The sequence below is a fragment of the Cebus imitator genome, unplaced genomic scaffold (genome assembly GCF_001604975.1).
Source record: "Cebus imitator isolate Cc_AM_T3 unplaced genomic scaffold, Cebus_imitator-1.0 Scaffold130, whole genome shotgun sequence".
Taxonomy (NCBI): Eukaryota; Metazoa; Chordata; class Mammalia; order Primates; family Cebidae; genus Cebus; species Cebus imitator.
This window is the reverse complement of record NW_016107445.1, coordinates 388829-407220: the sequence shown is the minus strand read 5'-3', so window position 1 is coordinate 407220 and position 18392 is coordinate 388829. Positions and strand designations below refer to the sequence as shown.

General features: G+C 34.1%; 2 protein-coding genes across 4 annotated transcripts in view; both read left to right on the top strand.

Moving 5' to 3' along the window:
- LOC108312875 (cAMP-dependent protein kinase inhibitor beta) overlaps positions 1-11456 on the top strand; it is a 164504-nt gene extending 153048 nt beyond the window's left edge. Inside the window, exon 3 of the mRNA XM_017541040.2 lies at positions 11370-11456. Within this exon, the coding sequence (XP_017396529.2) occupies positions 11370-11456 (87 nt within the window). The remainder of the gene's footprint in view (positions 1-11369) is intronic.
- PKIB (cAMP-dependent protein kinase inhibitor beta) overlaps positions 11370-18392 on the top strand; it is a 108196-nt gene continuing 101173 nt past the window's right edge. For 2 of the 3 annotated variants that reach the window (XM_017541042.2, XM_017541038.2), the window contains exon 1: positions 11370-11452. The gene's annotated coding sequence lies outside the window, so the exon portion shown is untranslated. The remainder of the gene's footprint in view (positions 11453-18392) is intronic. The other variant, XM_017541044.2, reaches the window with a different exon arrangement.

Sequence of the window (18392 nt, the reverse complement as noted above, 5' to 3'; positions counted from 1 at the left end):
TCAGTGGATGTGGTGAAAGCCTGCTCAGCATTTTTTTTTGCTGTTTCTATCATATGTATCATTGGCAGGAGCAATCCATTTGTCTTTATTGTATAAGAGTATTAATAAATCTAAAACATATTAAACACAGTATGTGCCAGGCATTGTTCTATGTGACAGGAATTCAGTATGTCATTTAAACCTCCTAACAACTCTATATGATAAGTACTATTATTATAGATACTTTCACTTATAGGGAAGCCATGGCTGTTCCAGAAAGTTTAAGTACCTTGTCCAAATGTATACAGTAAAGATTTATAATCAATAAGTCTATCTTCAGAATCCATGTTCTCAATCATGACAATGTATTGTAAGTATCAAATTCTTTCATAAGGGCAGCTTAATAAAAACCCACAGCAAACATGTTTGTAAGTTATAATGGTATGATGAAAGAATGCAAGAGATTGAAGATAACAAAATCATTAAAGTAACAAGTTTGCTTATTTTGTTCTTTGGGCTGTAATACACAGCAGGAAACCTTTTTGATCAAGCTTCTTTATATTCATCCACATCTTATGAAAATGAAACATAAATTCAAGGGGCATATTAACACTCTTGTTCTCTTCAGTATGAGATGTGAAGATATATTATCTTTGATATGAAATGTGAAGAAAGAGGAAAACTTTAAAACTTAAAAGAAAACTTGGAGGTAATGATTAAGTCTATGAACTGTTTTTGAGTCAATTCTCCAAAAACATTCATATTTCTTAGAGCTTTGAGTTATGAAGCAAAATAATAAATATTATGAAGCCATCATTTAATCACAAGAGAAAAATCATATAGAAGAAAAGTTATATATAAAAGCTAGGTGAAAAGTCCAAGAATATTGTGAGTCATCATAATGTGCAGTGGATTAATTGTGGACTTTGGAGTTGAACAGAGCTGAGTTTGAATCCCAACTCTGGGACTTATTAGCTATGTGACCTTAGGGATGCACCTCACTATCTTTAAGCTTTGTAAAAGGTCCACTATGTGATAGACTAATTGTAATGATTAAATGAACTGAAATGCAAAGTGTCTACTAAGGCTCATGATACAGAACAGGTGTTCATTAAATGTCAAAATCCCTTTATCTTCTTTTCCTCCTGACAGTAGCAAAATAAAAAGAGGTTTATCCTGGGGACCTAAAGGGTGAAAGAAGTTTCACAGTGGAATTACTAGGTTAAAGTTTGTCAAAAATTTTAAGACGTTGAGTCAACTTTGCCAAACTACTATGTAAAAGCAGTTGAACAATGCAGGTATTACCTTTTTAATTAAGAAAACCTGATTTTACCTTGCCTATTAAAAATGTTTATGGATTTCACTTGAATCTAAAAAGACAATTAGATGAGATGTTTAGCTAGTTGTATAAACCGATACTTGAAATATGAATGTATTTCTAATTCTTAGTCATTTTTATCAGTTCCTTTTTATTCATTCTTCACCTAATGAAGCTTTTAGTACTTGAATAAAAATTTCAGATAAATTGGATTTTGGTCATTTGTGTATATTTTTAAATCAACTAGTCTAGTTGTAATGCTCCTTTCCACAAAACGGGGTCTGTGTTTCCTCCATTGTATCTACCACATGGTAGATAAAAAGATTTGCCAAGGAATTAATAAAGCAGGTTATTTGCAATTTTATGTAAGCAAAAAAGGTATGGGGCCAGGCGTGGTGGCTCATGCCTTTAATTCCAGGACTTTGGAAAGCTGAGGCAGGAGAATCCATTGAACCTGAGAGGCAGAGTTTGCAGAAAGCTGAGATTGTGCCACTGTACTCTAGCCTGAGCAACAGAGCAAGACTCTGTCTCCAAAAGATAATAATAATAATTACTTAATTTTTTTAAAAAGCTATGAAAATGTAGCAATTGCCAAGGTTAGTTTAAAAACTGTCACAGTTGTAGAAATCCAGCATATATAATAGTGAAAAAAATACAGATTAGATTTGCCAGCTTTGGTGGCTCACTCCTGTAATCCCAACACTTTGGGAGACCTAGGCAGGTGCTTAGCTTGAGCCCAGGTGTTTGAGACCAGCCTGGGCAACACGAAAAATCTCTGTCTCTACAAAAAATAAGAAAATTAGCCAGGTGTAGTGGTATGCACTTGTAGTTAGAAGTGCAGAGATAGAAGATCACTTGAGCCCAGAAAGTCAAGCCTGCAGTGAGCCAGGATTATATCACTGCACTTCAGCCTGGGTGGCAGAGTGCGATCCTATCCCAAAATAGATAGATAGATAGATAGATAGATAGATAGATAGATAGATAGATAGATAGATTAGAGGTCAATGAAAGAAAAATTAGTAGTAAGTAGATAAGCAAGGTTGAATAGAATAATGCTCATTTTGTTGTGAACACTAATTAATGAATATCTTTGAGTGTTTCATATTTTCACAACTGTATAAATTCATCCTTTTTGAACTTTATGGAGCAAAAGTGAATGTAAACACATTTGCAGGTATTCTTTACAGTTATATATACCTTTTGCTAATATGAGTAAAAATTTATGAATTTCAATTGAATAATCACTTATTGAATACCTACAATATATTGTACTAAGTCCTGTACTCATAGTGCCTTTTGCTAATATGAGTAAAGATTTATGAATTTCCATTCAATAATCACTTATTGAATACCAGCTATCTGCACTAAGTCCTGCAGATAGTTGAATAAAACATTCCCATTCAAGATGTTCACAGGCTCTAGGGAAGACTACCACACACGGCTGTAACAGAAAGCATCAGCAAGTCATGAAAAGAATGATTTAGGGGCAAAGATTATGATCAATACCAATCTGGAACAATTCCTAAAGCTTCACAGAAGAGGCAGCATTTGAGTTGGGCCATTAAGGATGGCCCACATCCTGCTAGGAAGAGCAAAAGGAAATGTGCATTCTAGGCAGATGAAGCAGAATGTTTTGTGTGTGGCCTATTTGTGTTAATCTTTCCCTATTTATTGCTAGCGCTAAGTGGCCAAGGGATCCAAACAAGCACATTTTATCATTCTTGTACAAGTTCTCATGCAAAGGAAGCACTCAGTAAATACTGTTTTTTAATATATGAATGAATAAATACACTTAAAGATACTTCTTAATGTAGGATGATAACTTTCAAATAAAAAATTATATCACATTGAGAGTTGTTTTTCTTTACCTGATAGCACCTATACAATTCAAAGGAAAATTTACATTTTCTAAACTCTGATTAACATTTATCTCACAAAATTTTAACTTCTGTGGATTTCAGTTCTAGCACTCTGCTATTCTCTATTAATTTCTACACTTCTGTTTGCTTGTTTAAACACATGAGTTCAAATGTATCACTTAATAACTTACTCTCTGATTTACTGCCCTGGATTTGATCAATTGATTGTATTTACTATTAATATCGTTTCTCATCTGCCTATTGGATAAGCTCTTCTTGGTTGAATAACACTCACTGAATACCTGAATGTCTTAATTTGAACTCATCATGTTCCTTCCAACTTTTCTTGCCAATTATTCCTTTTGTGGATGCTGTGTTTACAAATAAATCCTGTGGTATATTTGACTGTCTTTTCTCCCTACCCAAATCAACAATCAACTCTAGCATAAATTCTTCTGACAGCTTTCACAATTGTCAACCTTCAGTCACGAAATAAAGCACTTGGCTGATTACCCCAAATGTTCTTCATTCATTTTTCATCTGTCTTGCAAACAATTGTTCTACCTCCTTTCTTGACATAACATAGATACTTTCATCATGATCCCTCATTTACTGATAAAGAAAACTTTATTTTATTTATTTATTTATTTATTTTATTATACTTTAAGTTCTGTGGTACATGTGCAGGATTGTGACACAGGTATACATATGCCATGGTGGTTTGCTGCATCCATCACCCCATCATCTACATTTGGTATTTCTCCTAAGGTTATCCCTCCCCAATCTCCCCACCCCCTGCTATCTCTCCCCTAACCCCCCACTCCCCAGCAGGCCCCAGTGTGTGATATTCTTTTTATAAAATATCTTTAATTTCTTTCTGACTAGAAAAGCACATAATTTAACTTATAAAACATAAAATACAGAAAATAAATTAATTAAAATTATACAAGATTTTAATTGTGTATCATCTTACAGAAAACTTCTTATTTTGTTATATATGGGATTAACATGTATACTTTTAAGAAACAAAATTGGCCGGGAGCAGTGGCTCACGCCTATAATCCCAGCACTTTGGGAGGCCGAGGTGGGTGGATCACGAGGTCAAGAGATCGAGACCATCCTGGTCAACGAGGTGAAACCTCGTCTCTACTAAAAATACAAAAATTAGCTGGGCATGATGGTGCGTGCCTGTAGTCCCAGCTACTCGGGAGGCTGAGGCAGGAGAATTGCTTGAACCAAGGAGGCGGAGGTTGTGGTGAGCCGAGATCGTGCCATTGCACTCCAGTCTGGGCAACAACAGCGAAACTCTGTCTCAAAATAAATAAATAAATAAATAAATAATAAAAATAAAAATATAAGCTCTATCAGTATAGCGATTTTGTCTTTTTTGTTTTGCTTTTGTCTATTTTTTTCATTTGGCCTCTTTAACAGTGCCTGGTATGAAATATACACCATAAATATTTGTTGGATTAATGAATATTTGAGATTTTGGATTCTTTACTATTTGATAATTAAGATATGGCTTTTAAGATGATTAAATTAGAAGGAATCACCTTCTAATTTAATGATGCCATTCTGAGGAATCGATCATGGACTTTCTAATAATCTCACTACAGACATCCAAGATGATTAGCAAAATATCTGTACAATTATAGTTATTTCAACAACCCTCAGCATTATATTCCAACTGGCCATATTATAGTTTAAAAATCTGGTAGTGGTGTTAAGTATTATTTTTCTTTTCTATTGACATATTTCTGTTGTGCATTTCTATTGCTAAAAATACTCAAATGAGTGTATATTGCAGGTTATTTTAAAATGACTAGTCTACAGGTCAAAAATTTAAAAACAGAACAAAAGAGAATCACCTGGAATAAAAAGAAAACACAAGATGAAAAAATATATATGGTTGCCATTATAGCCTTTTGTGTGGAAACTCTAGTGTATTTGAGCAAACATCTTTGAGTATTCCCTTTTCACATTTGGTAGGACATGATCAGTTATACCATCTGCTCCTCTGAGTAACTTGGCAGCTGTTAATTGACTAACATTCCCTGAGTTCTGTTGTCACCATCGGTGGTTCTAGAACATAAGAACAAAAAAAGATTGTAAGAATAGCTTTTATAACTCAAGTTTCCATTAAATCATAGAGGAAAAAATAACCTATATTGACAAACTGGGAAAAATTAAATACATATTTACACAGTCATAAGTCATTTTAGTTTTCTCTAAGGCTATTACTATGATATATCTAAATATTTTAAATGTGTATATAAAGCAAGAGCAATTAAGTAATTTAATACCAACAGAATTTATACTTCAAATGGGGGGAAAAATGGATCATCTCATTTTGTGGTAAGATACACAGATGCTTCCTGTTGCCCTGTCCAGAATGATGTTAACATTAACCTCAGAGGAGGCCGTTAAGCCAGCATTGAGCTAGACAGTAACCATTGTCTCTCTCTATTGAGGAGGAGGGGAAGAATGATGTTACCTAAATTTATGAGCTGCAAACTGAATACTTCATACAATGATCATCGATTATATTATAAGTTATCATTCAATTTCTACAGTTTGTGTCCTTCTCTCTGATATGAAGCTAAGAAAAAAATTGTAGGGAAGTAACAGACTCCCGTTTGCATTATTAGAAAGCTCATGCAACTGCGCTATGCAGGCCACTTGTCTTTTTTTTTTCCTGTTAGAATGGAGTTTTTATTTTCTCTGAATCAAACTATCAGAGTAATACATTACTGAGTTCATTTTTGCTTCTCTCTCTTTATCTTGACTTGAGTTCAGAAAACTTGGAAAATGTTAATTCTTGTAAGCTGTCTGAAAGGATTCTGTATATTTATGGTTTTACATGCTGAGCTATTTTTCCTCAGAAATTCTAACATCAAATGTGTGGATTTTTTCTCACACCAACCAAATTTCCAACTTTCCAGACACAAACGGGGTATCCTACAATTCAATTCTGACATTAACGACCCAGCGGACTTCACAGGTTTTAGAGAGTCCTCAATTCCAATGCCATTCGCAAGTATTGGGTCCCCAGGTTACCCACACACTTCTGTCGGACTTGGCTACAAAGTTAGGGAGTTCCCATGACTTTCCCCCTTTAGTTTGATAATTTGCTACAATGACTCACAGAACTTAGGAGCACTCATATTAATATTTATTGGCTTTTTATAAAAGATATAATTTGGGAACAGCCAAACAAAAGAGATGTAGAGAGCAAGATATTGGCAGGGGTGTTGGAAGCCCTGCACCCTCTCCAGGCACACCACCCTTCTAACACTGCTTTTTTTTTTTTTNAAAAAAAAAAAAAAAAAAAAAAAAAAAAAAAAAAAAAAAAAAAAAAAAAAAAAAAAAAAAAAAAAGAAACAAATTTGTGATTCTATTGTATAGCAAGTGTATCCAGTTCTTTCATTTAACATTTATGAAACATTTTCATATCTTATGATTACATATTCTTTAAGATTTGGTGAGTTGAATAGCATTACTTTAAGATTAATATAAGAGCAAAGTCTGAATGTCTCCAGTGGGCTTCTTAGCTATGTGATCTTGGATAAGTTACTGAATATTTTTGATCTTCAGTTTTGTCATTTGCAAAATGGAGATCTTAATAGTTGTAATGAATATTTAATGACATGGTGCATGCAAAGTGTGCCCTGTGCATTAATAGCTAGTCTAAATGTTGGCTACAATTTCTGATTTCTTATAGCTCAATACTCTTTCTTCCTACAGCTACATCGTACTTTATTGGACTGCACCCCCAATTAGATGTATTGCTTACTAATTAAATCTTAAACCTTTTGCCTGGCTTTCAGGATTCCTTATAACCTAGCCTAACCTGACTCACTACATTTTTCACAATTTAAATTCTCTCCTCTCTGCAACCGATTTCTTTCCAGCTGCTTGTGTTCAGTATGCTGATTTTCACCTTATCTCCCTTACTTGAGGCTACCTAGTGCTGCTTATGTATACAGATCATTTCAGGTAGAGGTGAAAGCTGATTCCATGGGGAACTCAGCAGCTGGGTTGAGCCCTCAGAATCAGTCCAAATGAGGGCCCAAGGCTGGTTCTTTATGCCCTGAAGTAACTCATAATTGGAAGGTCTCAGTTGAGGACCATCAGCCACCAATACTCAGCTGGGGAAATGAATGGTTCAGTCCTGAAAGGGAATCTGGTGGCACACAACAATGTCCATTACACCTGCTTCATCATACTCTCCATCTTTCATTGTACTTGAATAAACCTTTTCTCAGTTGTATTACTTAGTTAGAGCTATATGCTAGATGTCAAGGCTGAAATATCTAGTGATGATAGATAATGCAATATACATTGCATTAATAGGAAAAGTACTGCAGGAGCCAACAGAAAGAGCTAATGATGACCCAATCTGGAACAATGTGAAGAGCATAATAAAGTAAGATTGGATTATAATCCAAAGTATATAATATCTACCATGAATTTATATCATTATGAATAAATAATTGAATACATAAATAAATGAGAAGAGGAGATAAATCTCTTATGCAGAATAATTCCAAATAATTTATACAGCTACAACATCCTCAAGGAGGTAGCAAATAACTTGTTTCTTCTTAATCATGAGCTACACATAATGACTTCTTTCCCAAAAATACAGTGGAAAGCAGCAGGATGCAGACTAACTTTCCAGCAGAGAAACCTGACAAACACTATCTCAGCAAGGTCAACATCAGTAGTGATGACATATTGATATTATAGGCTCTTGCTATGATGTGATGAAAATGGCACTTTTCCTCTGTGATCTTCCTCCAAAAATCCAATAGCCACAGTCTAATCATGAGGAAAACATCAGGCAAATCCCAACTGAAGGACATTCTACAAAATACCTGTCAAATTATCAAGGTCATTAAAAACAAGGAAATGCTAAGAAAATGTCACCATAAAGAGGAAACATGATGACTAAATGTAATATAGTATCCTAAATGACACTCTGAAATACCATAAGGACATTAGATAAAAACTAAACAGACATGAAGTATAGGATTTAGTTGATGATAGCATATCAATATTAGTTCATTAATTGTAATAAATGTAATACTAATGTAAGATACTAATAACAGGGGAAACTGGGTATGGAACACTATAGGAACTTTCTGTGCTGTCTTCTAATTTTTTTGTAAATCTAAAGCTCTTGTAAAAATTATGTTAAAAAGAAATACTATTACCATATGACCCAGCAATTCCACTTCTAGGTATATATCCAGAAGATTTGAAAGCAGGGACTTGAGGGGATATTGGTACACCCATGTTCATAGTGGTATTATTTACAATATCCAAAAGGTGGATGCAACTCAAGTGTCCATTGATGGATGAATACATAAACAAAATGTAGTATATACATTGGGATATTTTTATTTAAGGCTTTATTCAGCCTGGAAAAGGAAAGAAATTCTGACACATGTCGCCACAGAGATAAACTTTTAGAACATTATGCTAAGTGAAATAAGCTAGTCACAAAAAGTCATTTACTATATGCTTCCACTTATAAAAATATCTAGAGTAGTAAAATTTATAAAAAACAGACAGTATAATGGTGATTTTCAGGAGTTTTGGAGAGAGAAATCGAGGTGGTATTTTAATGGGTATGAAGTTTCAGTTTTGCAAGACAAAAAAGTTCTGGAAATTGGTTGTATAACAATATGAATATGATTAAGAATACTGAAATATATGCTTAAATATGATTAAGATGATAAACTTTATGTTTTTAACTATAATTAAAAAAAAATAAGTACTATTAAAATTACCATTTTTAGTCCCTTAGCCTGATGAAATTGATACTGCACAGATATGGTATATCTGTTTCTTTTCAGTTTATGATCCTCAGTACCCTATTTGGTTAATTATTCAGTGATCTAAAACAGTAATGAGGTTAAGTCAGGTAATCAGTATCATCCAAAAGTATTTGCAACCAATGCTCATTCAAAAGCCCATATAAAAGTTACCTGGAAACCAGCAGGACATAATGCTCATGAGAACTCAGGGGTTGAAGGAGAGAAAAACATGGATCAGCTGCATTTTTTGTTGTTTTTTTTGTCTAAAATAAAAACTATTGAGCTGAAGTCACAGTGCTAATTATATATTAAGTGATATTTGGTTGATATCTTTTATTTCCTCTTTGCAAACAAAACAAACATCCTATTGCACATACTTTATATTTCTTTCATTTAAAACCCTACAACACAATGACAGAGAATAGGGACATATTTTCTATTAGTGTCCAGTGATGTCTGGAGATATTAGCAAAGTTTTGAAGAAGATGGCATTATTATCTGTGCCACATATGGCAGTTGAGTTAATTTAAATGGCAGGTTCAGCCAACTGAGATTTGTCACTGTTTTGAGCTCCCTTTCCTTTTTCCCACTCGTTTAGATTCAGAGTGTCTTTGATATTGAAATACATTAGAGCATAATTCCTTTGGTGTTCTTTTTCTTTGAAAGCCAAACCAAACTTTTTAGAACATCACATTTCCAAAAGAAAGCTGTAAGACTTAAGAGTGTGATCACAGATACCTCTTAGGTCCCAATCTGTATTTAGTGTTAAACAAAGACAGCAAGTTTATACTTTTGCAGATCTTCAAGGAGCATAATAACCATATATTTGGAATTTCATTGTATGTGATCTTTAAATCTCAGAACAACCTGGAGATATAGGCAGGATTAATATTATTATGCCATTTGGTGAGCAAGGCTCTGTCATTTACCTCCAAGAAAGGAGATGACTCCTCAAAATCAACAGCTGAAAAATAGATGAGTTGAAACTAGAATTGAGGTCAGTGTTTCTGCCTTTATTTACAATGCCCTTAGGACGTCAGAAGTGAAAAAAACAGTAATCAAACTGTTTGAAAACTAACTTAGAGTGGCTAACATAATGCTGTTGACATTTAGGGAAAAAGATGATACTTTATCTGAGAATCATAGTGAAATATCTCCACCATATATAGCTCTTGGGTTTTATACAAATTGGAAGCTCAGTTATTGTCCCAGTGTGAAAGGTGTATGCAGGATGGATTGGAAGGGGAATGGCTCAGGCCAGGGAGACTAGTGAGAGATGGCATAACCCCAGAACAGTGGGCAAGATGGAAGAAGCTATGGCTGGGGAGAGTTGAACTAGATTTGCCCGTGAAAATGGAGTTGGAAGGAAAAGTGAATTGAAAAATATTAAAAGCCTGGAATAGATATAATTTCATGGTTTATTAGAAAGAAATAGGGAAGAGAAGACAACAGACATTGATCCTTGAATACATAATAAAAAGCTAGACTCTTCCCTGCTCCGAATAACACTAGTATTCAGATATCTGTCCCATCTCTCTCTCTCTCTCTCTCTCTCTCTCTCTCTCTCTATCAGCAGAGGAATATTGACATTACTGTCCCCACATTTAGAAAAAGAAACAGATGATCTTCATAAAATGAAAGAAGCGTGGCTCTTTCGTTTTTAACATCTAAGCATTTACTATGTGTCTGCTCAAATGCGTAGACTGCCTGAGTGACAGGGCACCTGGTTAACCGGGTGATCAGTTGTGGCCGCCTCCATCAGAAGTATATATGTAAATGAAAATAACTAGGTTTTCCAGTTATTTAAAGCTAATAACTAGTTTTTAAATGGGGACCTTTGACATATAAACACCTAAAAGAATATGATCAGAAAAAAATATGCAAGTGGGTTATCTACCTATTCATAGCAAAATGTTAGGTTAGTTACCTCTTGATGGTGAGGCATTGTGCATAGACTGGATTTTACTGGATTTATTTCTCTCCAAAAATTGCAATCACTATATCTTGCGATTGAAAAAAACAATGTCCTTGCTCCCGGTATTTAAATTCAAAGATGAATGGTTGCAGGGATATGTTGCTTTTTAAATCACACATTTGAGAAAGACTATCACCTAGTGAATCTGTTTTTCAGTGGAAATGTGAAAATCTTAAATATATATGTTTATTGCTTACTCAAGAAAATTTATCCTGCTCTTGCTATCAGCTAGAGAAACTGAAAAAAAAAATATGGGAAAAGGAATATAAAAGATAATGAATGTTTTTTAAAAACATACAACACTTGGTCTAAATTAGACATTTTTGTCTAAGGAACAACTTGTTCTTTTTTGCAAGAGACAAGAAACTAGAGACGTTTATCTTAATAAATCTTTTCCTGCCTTTGTTTCCTTCAGAAGTCGTGCTATACTGAAAAGACACTCAATCAAGGGAACTCTGGGAGAAGCCAGAAACCCTGTCCCAGGGACAGAAAAGAAAAAGTAAGTACATTTTTCTTCTACTGATCTTGGAACATATGGAATAACATATTGAAGATGTTCCTAAAAATATCTTTGTTGCTATAAAGCCAGATGACAGCATACAAAATGTAAGGTGGGATATCTTCCTTTTAGAAGACAATGTAGTTTAATATAAGGTTGATAGAATCTACTGTTAATTTCTAATTAATGGCAAACAATACATACTGGGACCTTGAGATACACATTTTCAACTTGTATCTGCCAGGGATAAGTGATTAGTAGAGACTGAGCTTGGTTTGACGTTTCTACTCTTAGCTGTGCCTATTTAAATAGTTCTTAGTAGAGGCAGCTAACCCATCAGAATAATGTTTTGAAATTTATAGCCTTTAAAACAGAATAGAAATTCATACTGCCTATCAGGTCTTACAAACTGACTGCTTTTCTCATTACTACCCTCCTCAGAGACCATATAATAGAATTATAATCAGTACATACAATTAAATGTTCTTGATGACACTAATAGGTAGACATACACCTCAAGTTAATACTTTTTTGAGAGACAGGTTTTTGTGTGCTGGTGATATATATGTATATAACACAAATATCTGTCCAATTTATCTATATCTATCTATCTATCTATCTATCTATGACAGATATCTGTATATATTCATACTGGCCTGCATCAGTATTACATCCTTTGAAAATTGAGGCCATATTCATATTGCAGTCTTATTAGTATTTCATAAAAATGTTATGAGTTTGTAACACAGAAACAGAAAACCAAACACTGCATGGTCTCACTCGTAAGTGAGAGCTGAACAGGAGAACACATGGATGCAGGGAGGGGACCATCATACACCAGGGACATGTCGGGGAGTGGGAGTGTAGAGGAGAAATACCATTGGGAGAAATACCTAATGTAGATGATGGGTTGACGGGTGCAGCAAACCACCATGGCACGTGTATACCTATGTAACAAACCTGCACATTCTGCACATATATCTCAAAACTTAAAAATGTAATATAAATAAATAAATAAATATTACTGGTCTGGTAGAAATTTTATTTGACAGCACCTCGATCCCTTAGTGCTACATTCTCCTACCTAGAGTGAGAAGCTTGCTTCACCACTGCAGCTTAGATGATGAAGCAAGAGGCAAGCTGCAGCCTGAGGGAAGGCTCCGAAGTTCTTCACACCCTCTCAGATTCCTATGAGAACACAACTCCAGAGGAGCAGGAAGGAGTGGAAGACATTACATTTGGTTTAGGCTCATTGCTTGGTCTTCTTAAAACCAGTGTACAACTTTCCTATTAACCCTCTGTGATTTTGTTTAAACATTGGCAATAGGTTCAGTTCCATGGCTCATCAGAGCATTTTTACTTTGATGTAAACATTTAAATTTATGTCTAAAAATAAAAAGTAACATGTCTTAATTGACATCTACTTTTATTATAAAGTAATTTCACACAAATAATTTTCTCAGAACCGTTTATATTTCTATGTAAACCACTAGATTCTCCATACTAGGACAAAATAAGTGGAATTATAAATATGAATTAATTTTATACTTAAGGAAAATTAAAACTAACATATAAAATAATTATTTGGTCTATATTGTGGGCTGAATATACAATGATTTATAAGCATAATCTTATTTAATTCTCACAATAACTCTGTGAAGAAGGTAAGGAAGGCATGGTTATTTCCAGTGATACAAGCATACCTTGCCAGATGCACACATTTAGCAGGTGGGTGGTGAAGTTAGGACTTGAGCCTAATTTTGTCAGATGCATAAGCCTATGTCCTTGACCAGCTTGAATAGAAAGGTTTGGCAGGAGCTAAAACACTACATTTAAATGACTAAAGTGTCTTGTTTTCATCAGCTATTTATAATCAATTATTAAAAATATACACTCTTAAGGAACAAATTATCCCTATACTCTATGAATTCTATGAAAGAGAAAACATTTTTCTGATTTATTTAATAAGAAGCACAATACTAAAAAAGTCAAAAAAGAAAACTAATAAAAGTAACACAAAAAATAAGATAATAATTTATTGAAATACTAGCTAAAGGAATGTAGATATCAACAAAATAGAATAATACAACACATGGTATTTATTCTAGGAATGTGAATGTGGTTTAGTACCAGGAAACTTACTAAAGTGATTTCATTGTCATAGACCAAAGAATAAAACCAATGTTTTAACTTCCAAATAGATTTCAAATGACATTTGATAAAATGCAACTATATTTCTTTTAAGAAAACACACATACATGTAGTATAGTAATTTAGGAATAGAGAGACACCATTAAAATATAAAAAAGTGATTTCAAGAAAGCAGAACAACCCTAATAGCTTATTACATGACCAATTTCATCACTTATAGTTAATATCATTTAACAAATTTTAACCAATGGAATTGTTTAAAATATTTGTTTTAAAAGACAAATATTTTCTGAATTCTTCTCATATATGCTAGGAACTGTTCTAAATGCTTTATAAATATTAACTCATTTAATTCTCACAACAACCCTAGGAGATATGGACTACTATCATTCTATTTGACAAATTAGGAAGCTGAGGCCAAGAAATACTAAGTAACATGGCCAAGGTCATGCAGCTAATAAGTAGCAGAGCTGAATTAAAACTCCTGTGGTTTGACCCATGAGTCTTTAATCATAAATATTATGTTATGCTGCCTCTCAAAGGTTATAATAATTAGAAAAATGGTTACATCTTTTTTCCTTAAAATATATATATTTTACTAAGACATACTATGTCATAGTTAAAAATAAAGATGAAGTTCTAGTAAAGACCAGTGATAATCCCAAGAGAATTAACTGAAGAACCATTAGAGTAATGAACTTTGTTAAGTAACTATACAAAAGATAAATGTGTAAAAATCAGTTCATTTTTCTATGGCAGCAACAAATAGAAAACATGAAAACTCATAATAGCAATTAAATATCACAAAGCTATGAATAAACTATTAAAGAAATGTGAACGACTTAAATTAAGAAAATAAAATTTATTGAGAAACACAGATAAACAATTGTCTGTTAAGTATGTTATGCAGAAAGAAAAATTAGCAGTAATGAGGCTTATGTTGTAGTCTTGGATGAGAATAATAGATGTTGTATAGATGTTAGTTTCCTCAAATTATAAAGATAGTACAATTTCATTTAAAATCCCAAAACATTTTGGAGGAGAGCTTGGTAAAATGATTATTAAAATTCATCTGGAAGCATGAACAGTCTAGAAAAAGTACATTAAAAAAAGAAATATAAAACTTGCTATTTCCCAGTATTAAAGCACATTAAAAAGTTACAATTATTAAAACTGTGTGGTACTATTTACTAACATAGAAACTTAGAGAAGCCAAATCAGTTTGAGAAATCCCCAAACAGATCAAAGCACATGTAAAAGTAATGCATAAGAAAAACCACATTTCATATTGATGAAGAAAGTAATGATCGTTCAAAAAGCACAACAGCAATAATTAGTTAATGTTAAGATAAATTTGGAAATTTTATTTATATATTATAAAAATACATGTCAGATTGATAAAAGCAGAACAAAGGCAGACATAACTGGAGGAAAATAGCGTGGCAAATAATTTTATAATCTTGTCTAACATGATGTCTAAGACAAAAATCATAATTGGAGATTGATAGACTTGATTGTAAATATATTAAAACTTCTGTACATATAAACTAGAGAAAAGACTCAAATAGCATGAACATAATAAGTGTTTGAAAATTGTTTTTTCCTGTTTTTTTGTATAGGAAAACAGAATTAATAAATCAGTAAGTGCTAACTAACATTTTAATATGTTGCTGTTTGAAGGCTTAGTAAAGCAGAAATTGTTCTGGGATAGTACTAATTTGGTATTTTAACTCCTGAAGGGACACAGCATCACAGAAATTTTTGTGTGAAGAATACATACTACATCTTAATTAAAAATAAAGATGAAGTTCTAGTAAAGACCACTGATAATGTGGAAAAGTGAATTGTTCCACCTAATACAATCAATTAAATTTGTCTTAGAGTATCCAAGAGAATAGAGGATTTCAACCAGACAGTTTTATAATTCTTACTTGTGCATTTTATTTCAGTAGAAATTATTTGCAGCCTTCTGAATTTTAATAATATGTTAAAGTAAGTTACCTCTAATAAAAATGAAATAATTCCATTTCTGTCTTGAATAATGCAGTAGAAAATTGCAGAGGAGTGACACAATGATACAATTTGGAGAGAAATGTTTCCTATTTTATTAAAGTTGATGATATAAGAAAGATTGCCTCCTTCCAGAGTACCTCTGCTCTTTCAATGCTGGGAGCTCAGAGGAAGTATGAAAGGAAAATGACCAATAATTTTTTTATAGTTTTAATTTAGGTAAAATATTGAAGGTTATACCAGCCTGTACTATCACAATCAATTAACACTAGCACTAACAAAATAGTAATTTTCTGTCCTGGGCCCTGTTAGCATAATTGCTAGACTCTAAGCTCAAAATATCTCATGGAAAAGACTAACCAGTGGGACCGTGAACTTTCTAGACTTTCTGTTCACATCCAGGCCCTATCCCTGATCAATGCATTGACTCCTGTTCACTGCTATTCCTCCTGAGGACACTCACCCTACTTCATGCCTTCCTGCTAGCAGTCTCTCAGTTGATATGGAATCTGCTACCCCACCTGTGTTGCCCTTTTGTTTCAGGGCTCAAATTTCTCAAAGTTCTGCATTCAGCCATTCATCTGTTGCTTTCTAACCCTGACCATTGTCCCTGTATTGAGTTTAGTACTTCAACTCTCTTTATACATCCACCTTAAAGAGTATCTTCCCTCACTTACACAAGGACTAGGACTGTTAATAAGTGGCTTTTTGACAGGCAAGGTCTTGGTCCTAGGGTTTGGCTAACAGCCATCATCATTGCCATAAGAACTTTTAGGTATTCATGATCCCTGGCAGATTAATCCTGCTGGTTCAGGAGACATGCCTAAAAGTGCCTGAAACTAAAAAAAAGACTACAGAATAGACCTTAGCTCCAATACTCTAATAACATTGACTTTTAAACATGTGTCTTTATTTGTTCATAAATATACATTTAGTGGATATATTCTTTGGCCACCCCCAGAAAAAGGCCTTTAGGTAGACAAAAGAACTATATAAAATTTTTTCTTCTTCTCATGGGTAATAAAGGGAAAAGAGAAACTTAGCGATTTTGTTTTAACTAACAATAACCAAATCAAACAAGCATAACCATAAAAATAAAGAATAAATCTTGTTAATGTTCATGCTAGACAAACTATCACTTTTTGAAGACTGTCCAAACACTGTAAGCAGTGAATTCTGTAGGCAAAAATGGAAAACAAAACAACCAAAAAACAAAAGAGCAGAACACACAGACGCTCTTGTCAAGAAGAGTAAAGGGAATATATACAAAGATGAAGGTGGTCATTAACAGATCAGCACTAATTCTTAGTGATCAAAGTAATTGTCAATTAATGTTTGCAGTGTGCCAAACTCATTTCCTCATTTCTTCATTCAGCAAGCGTTCACTGAGAGTTTACCCCATTTACCCTGTGCCCTGCACTGTTATGAGATGTGGGTATCAGAGCTGAAGACACTGCAATTCTCCAGAGTGATTCTCTGCGAATCACTAGCATGGAAATTCTGAACTAGAGAAAATTGACTAGAGTGTGAGGAGACCCAAAGGGTGTTTTTTTTTTGTTTGTTTTTTGTTTTTTTTTGAGACGGAGTTTCACTCTTGTTACCCAGGCTGGAGTGCAATGGCGCGATCTCGGCTCACCGCAACCTCCGCCTCCTGGGTTCAGGCAATTCTCCTGCCTCAGCCTCCTGAGTAGCTGGGATTACAGGCACGCGCCACCATGCCCAGCCAATTTTTTGTATTTTTAGTAGAGACGGGGTTTCACCATGTTGACCAGGATGGTCTCGATCTCTTGACCTCGTGATCCACCCGTCTCGGCCTCCCAAAGTGCTGGGATTACAGGCTTGAGCCACCGCGCCCGGCCCCCAAGGGTGTTTTATCAGGAGTGGCTGATGATTTACTTTGTGGAAGTCCTAGAGATGATGTGCTTACTTTCTTCAATTATGTGAGAAATATCATGTTAAAAAAAATCTGTGCGATTGAGAAGGCAAAACTAGATTGAATGGATGGAATTAGAAGAAACATTTTTGCTGAATCAAAGGAAAGGGTGCCTGAAATTATAACAAGCTACCTCTAATAACTAAGTTTGTTGGTTGTAAGTTGGAAGGTGAGGGGTTGGTGTTGGGGGTGGGTAACTAATTCATCTCCAAAGACAAAAGTTCCAGGATCTGTTGTTTAAATCATTGATGTGGGAAGGGTTCCCCTGAAGACAATACAATATGGGACTACAAGGGTGCTTTTGAGTTAGACCTACCAGCTTTGTCACTTACTCTTAGGGTTTGACCAAACCTCTCATCTCTGATCCTTAGTGCCTACATCAGAGAAAATGAGATAGTACATGTCACAGGACTGTGGTGAGAACAGAATAAAATAATGAGCGTAAATGAACTAATTCAAAATGGTTGCCATAGAGTGGGCACTCAATAGATGGTACTTAATACATGGGAACTAGAATGTCATCTTAGGAAACACTTGGAATCCAGATAGTTAAAATGACACCCACTAAAGTGGAAAGTTCCTCTCTCCTTATTTGGGATTCATAAAAATAAAATGTACAGTGAAAAATATTAAACATATACAACATTAGAAAACCTGCCAAGATAATTGTTCTATTTTGTTACTGTTCCTTATTATTTACCTATTCTTCGTTGCTAAAAAAAAAAATTTTAGCTCAGCTTCTACTTTGTATTATTCTAAGATACCTGTACTGTCAACTTCAGTTTGTCATATCAAAGGAGATCTTGGACAACATGTTGGGACATGTTCAAAGAGAGCCTGCTTATG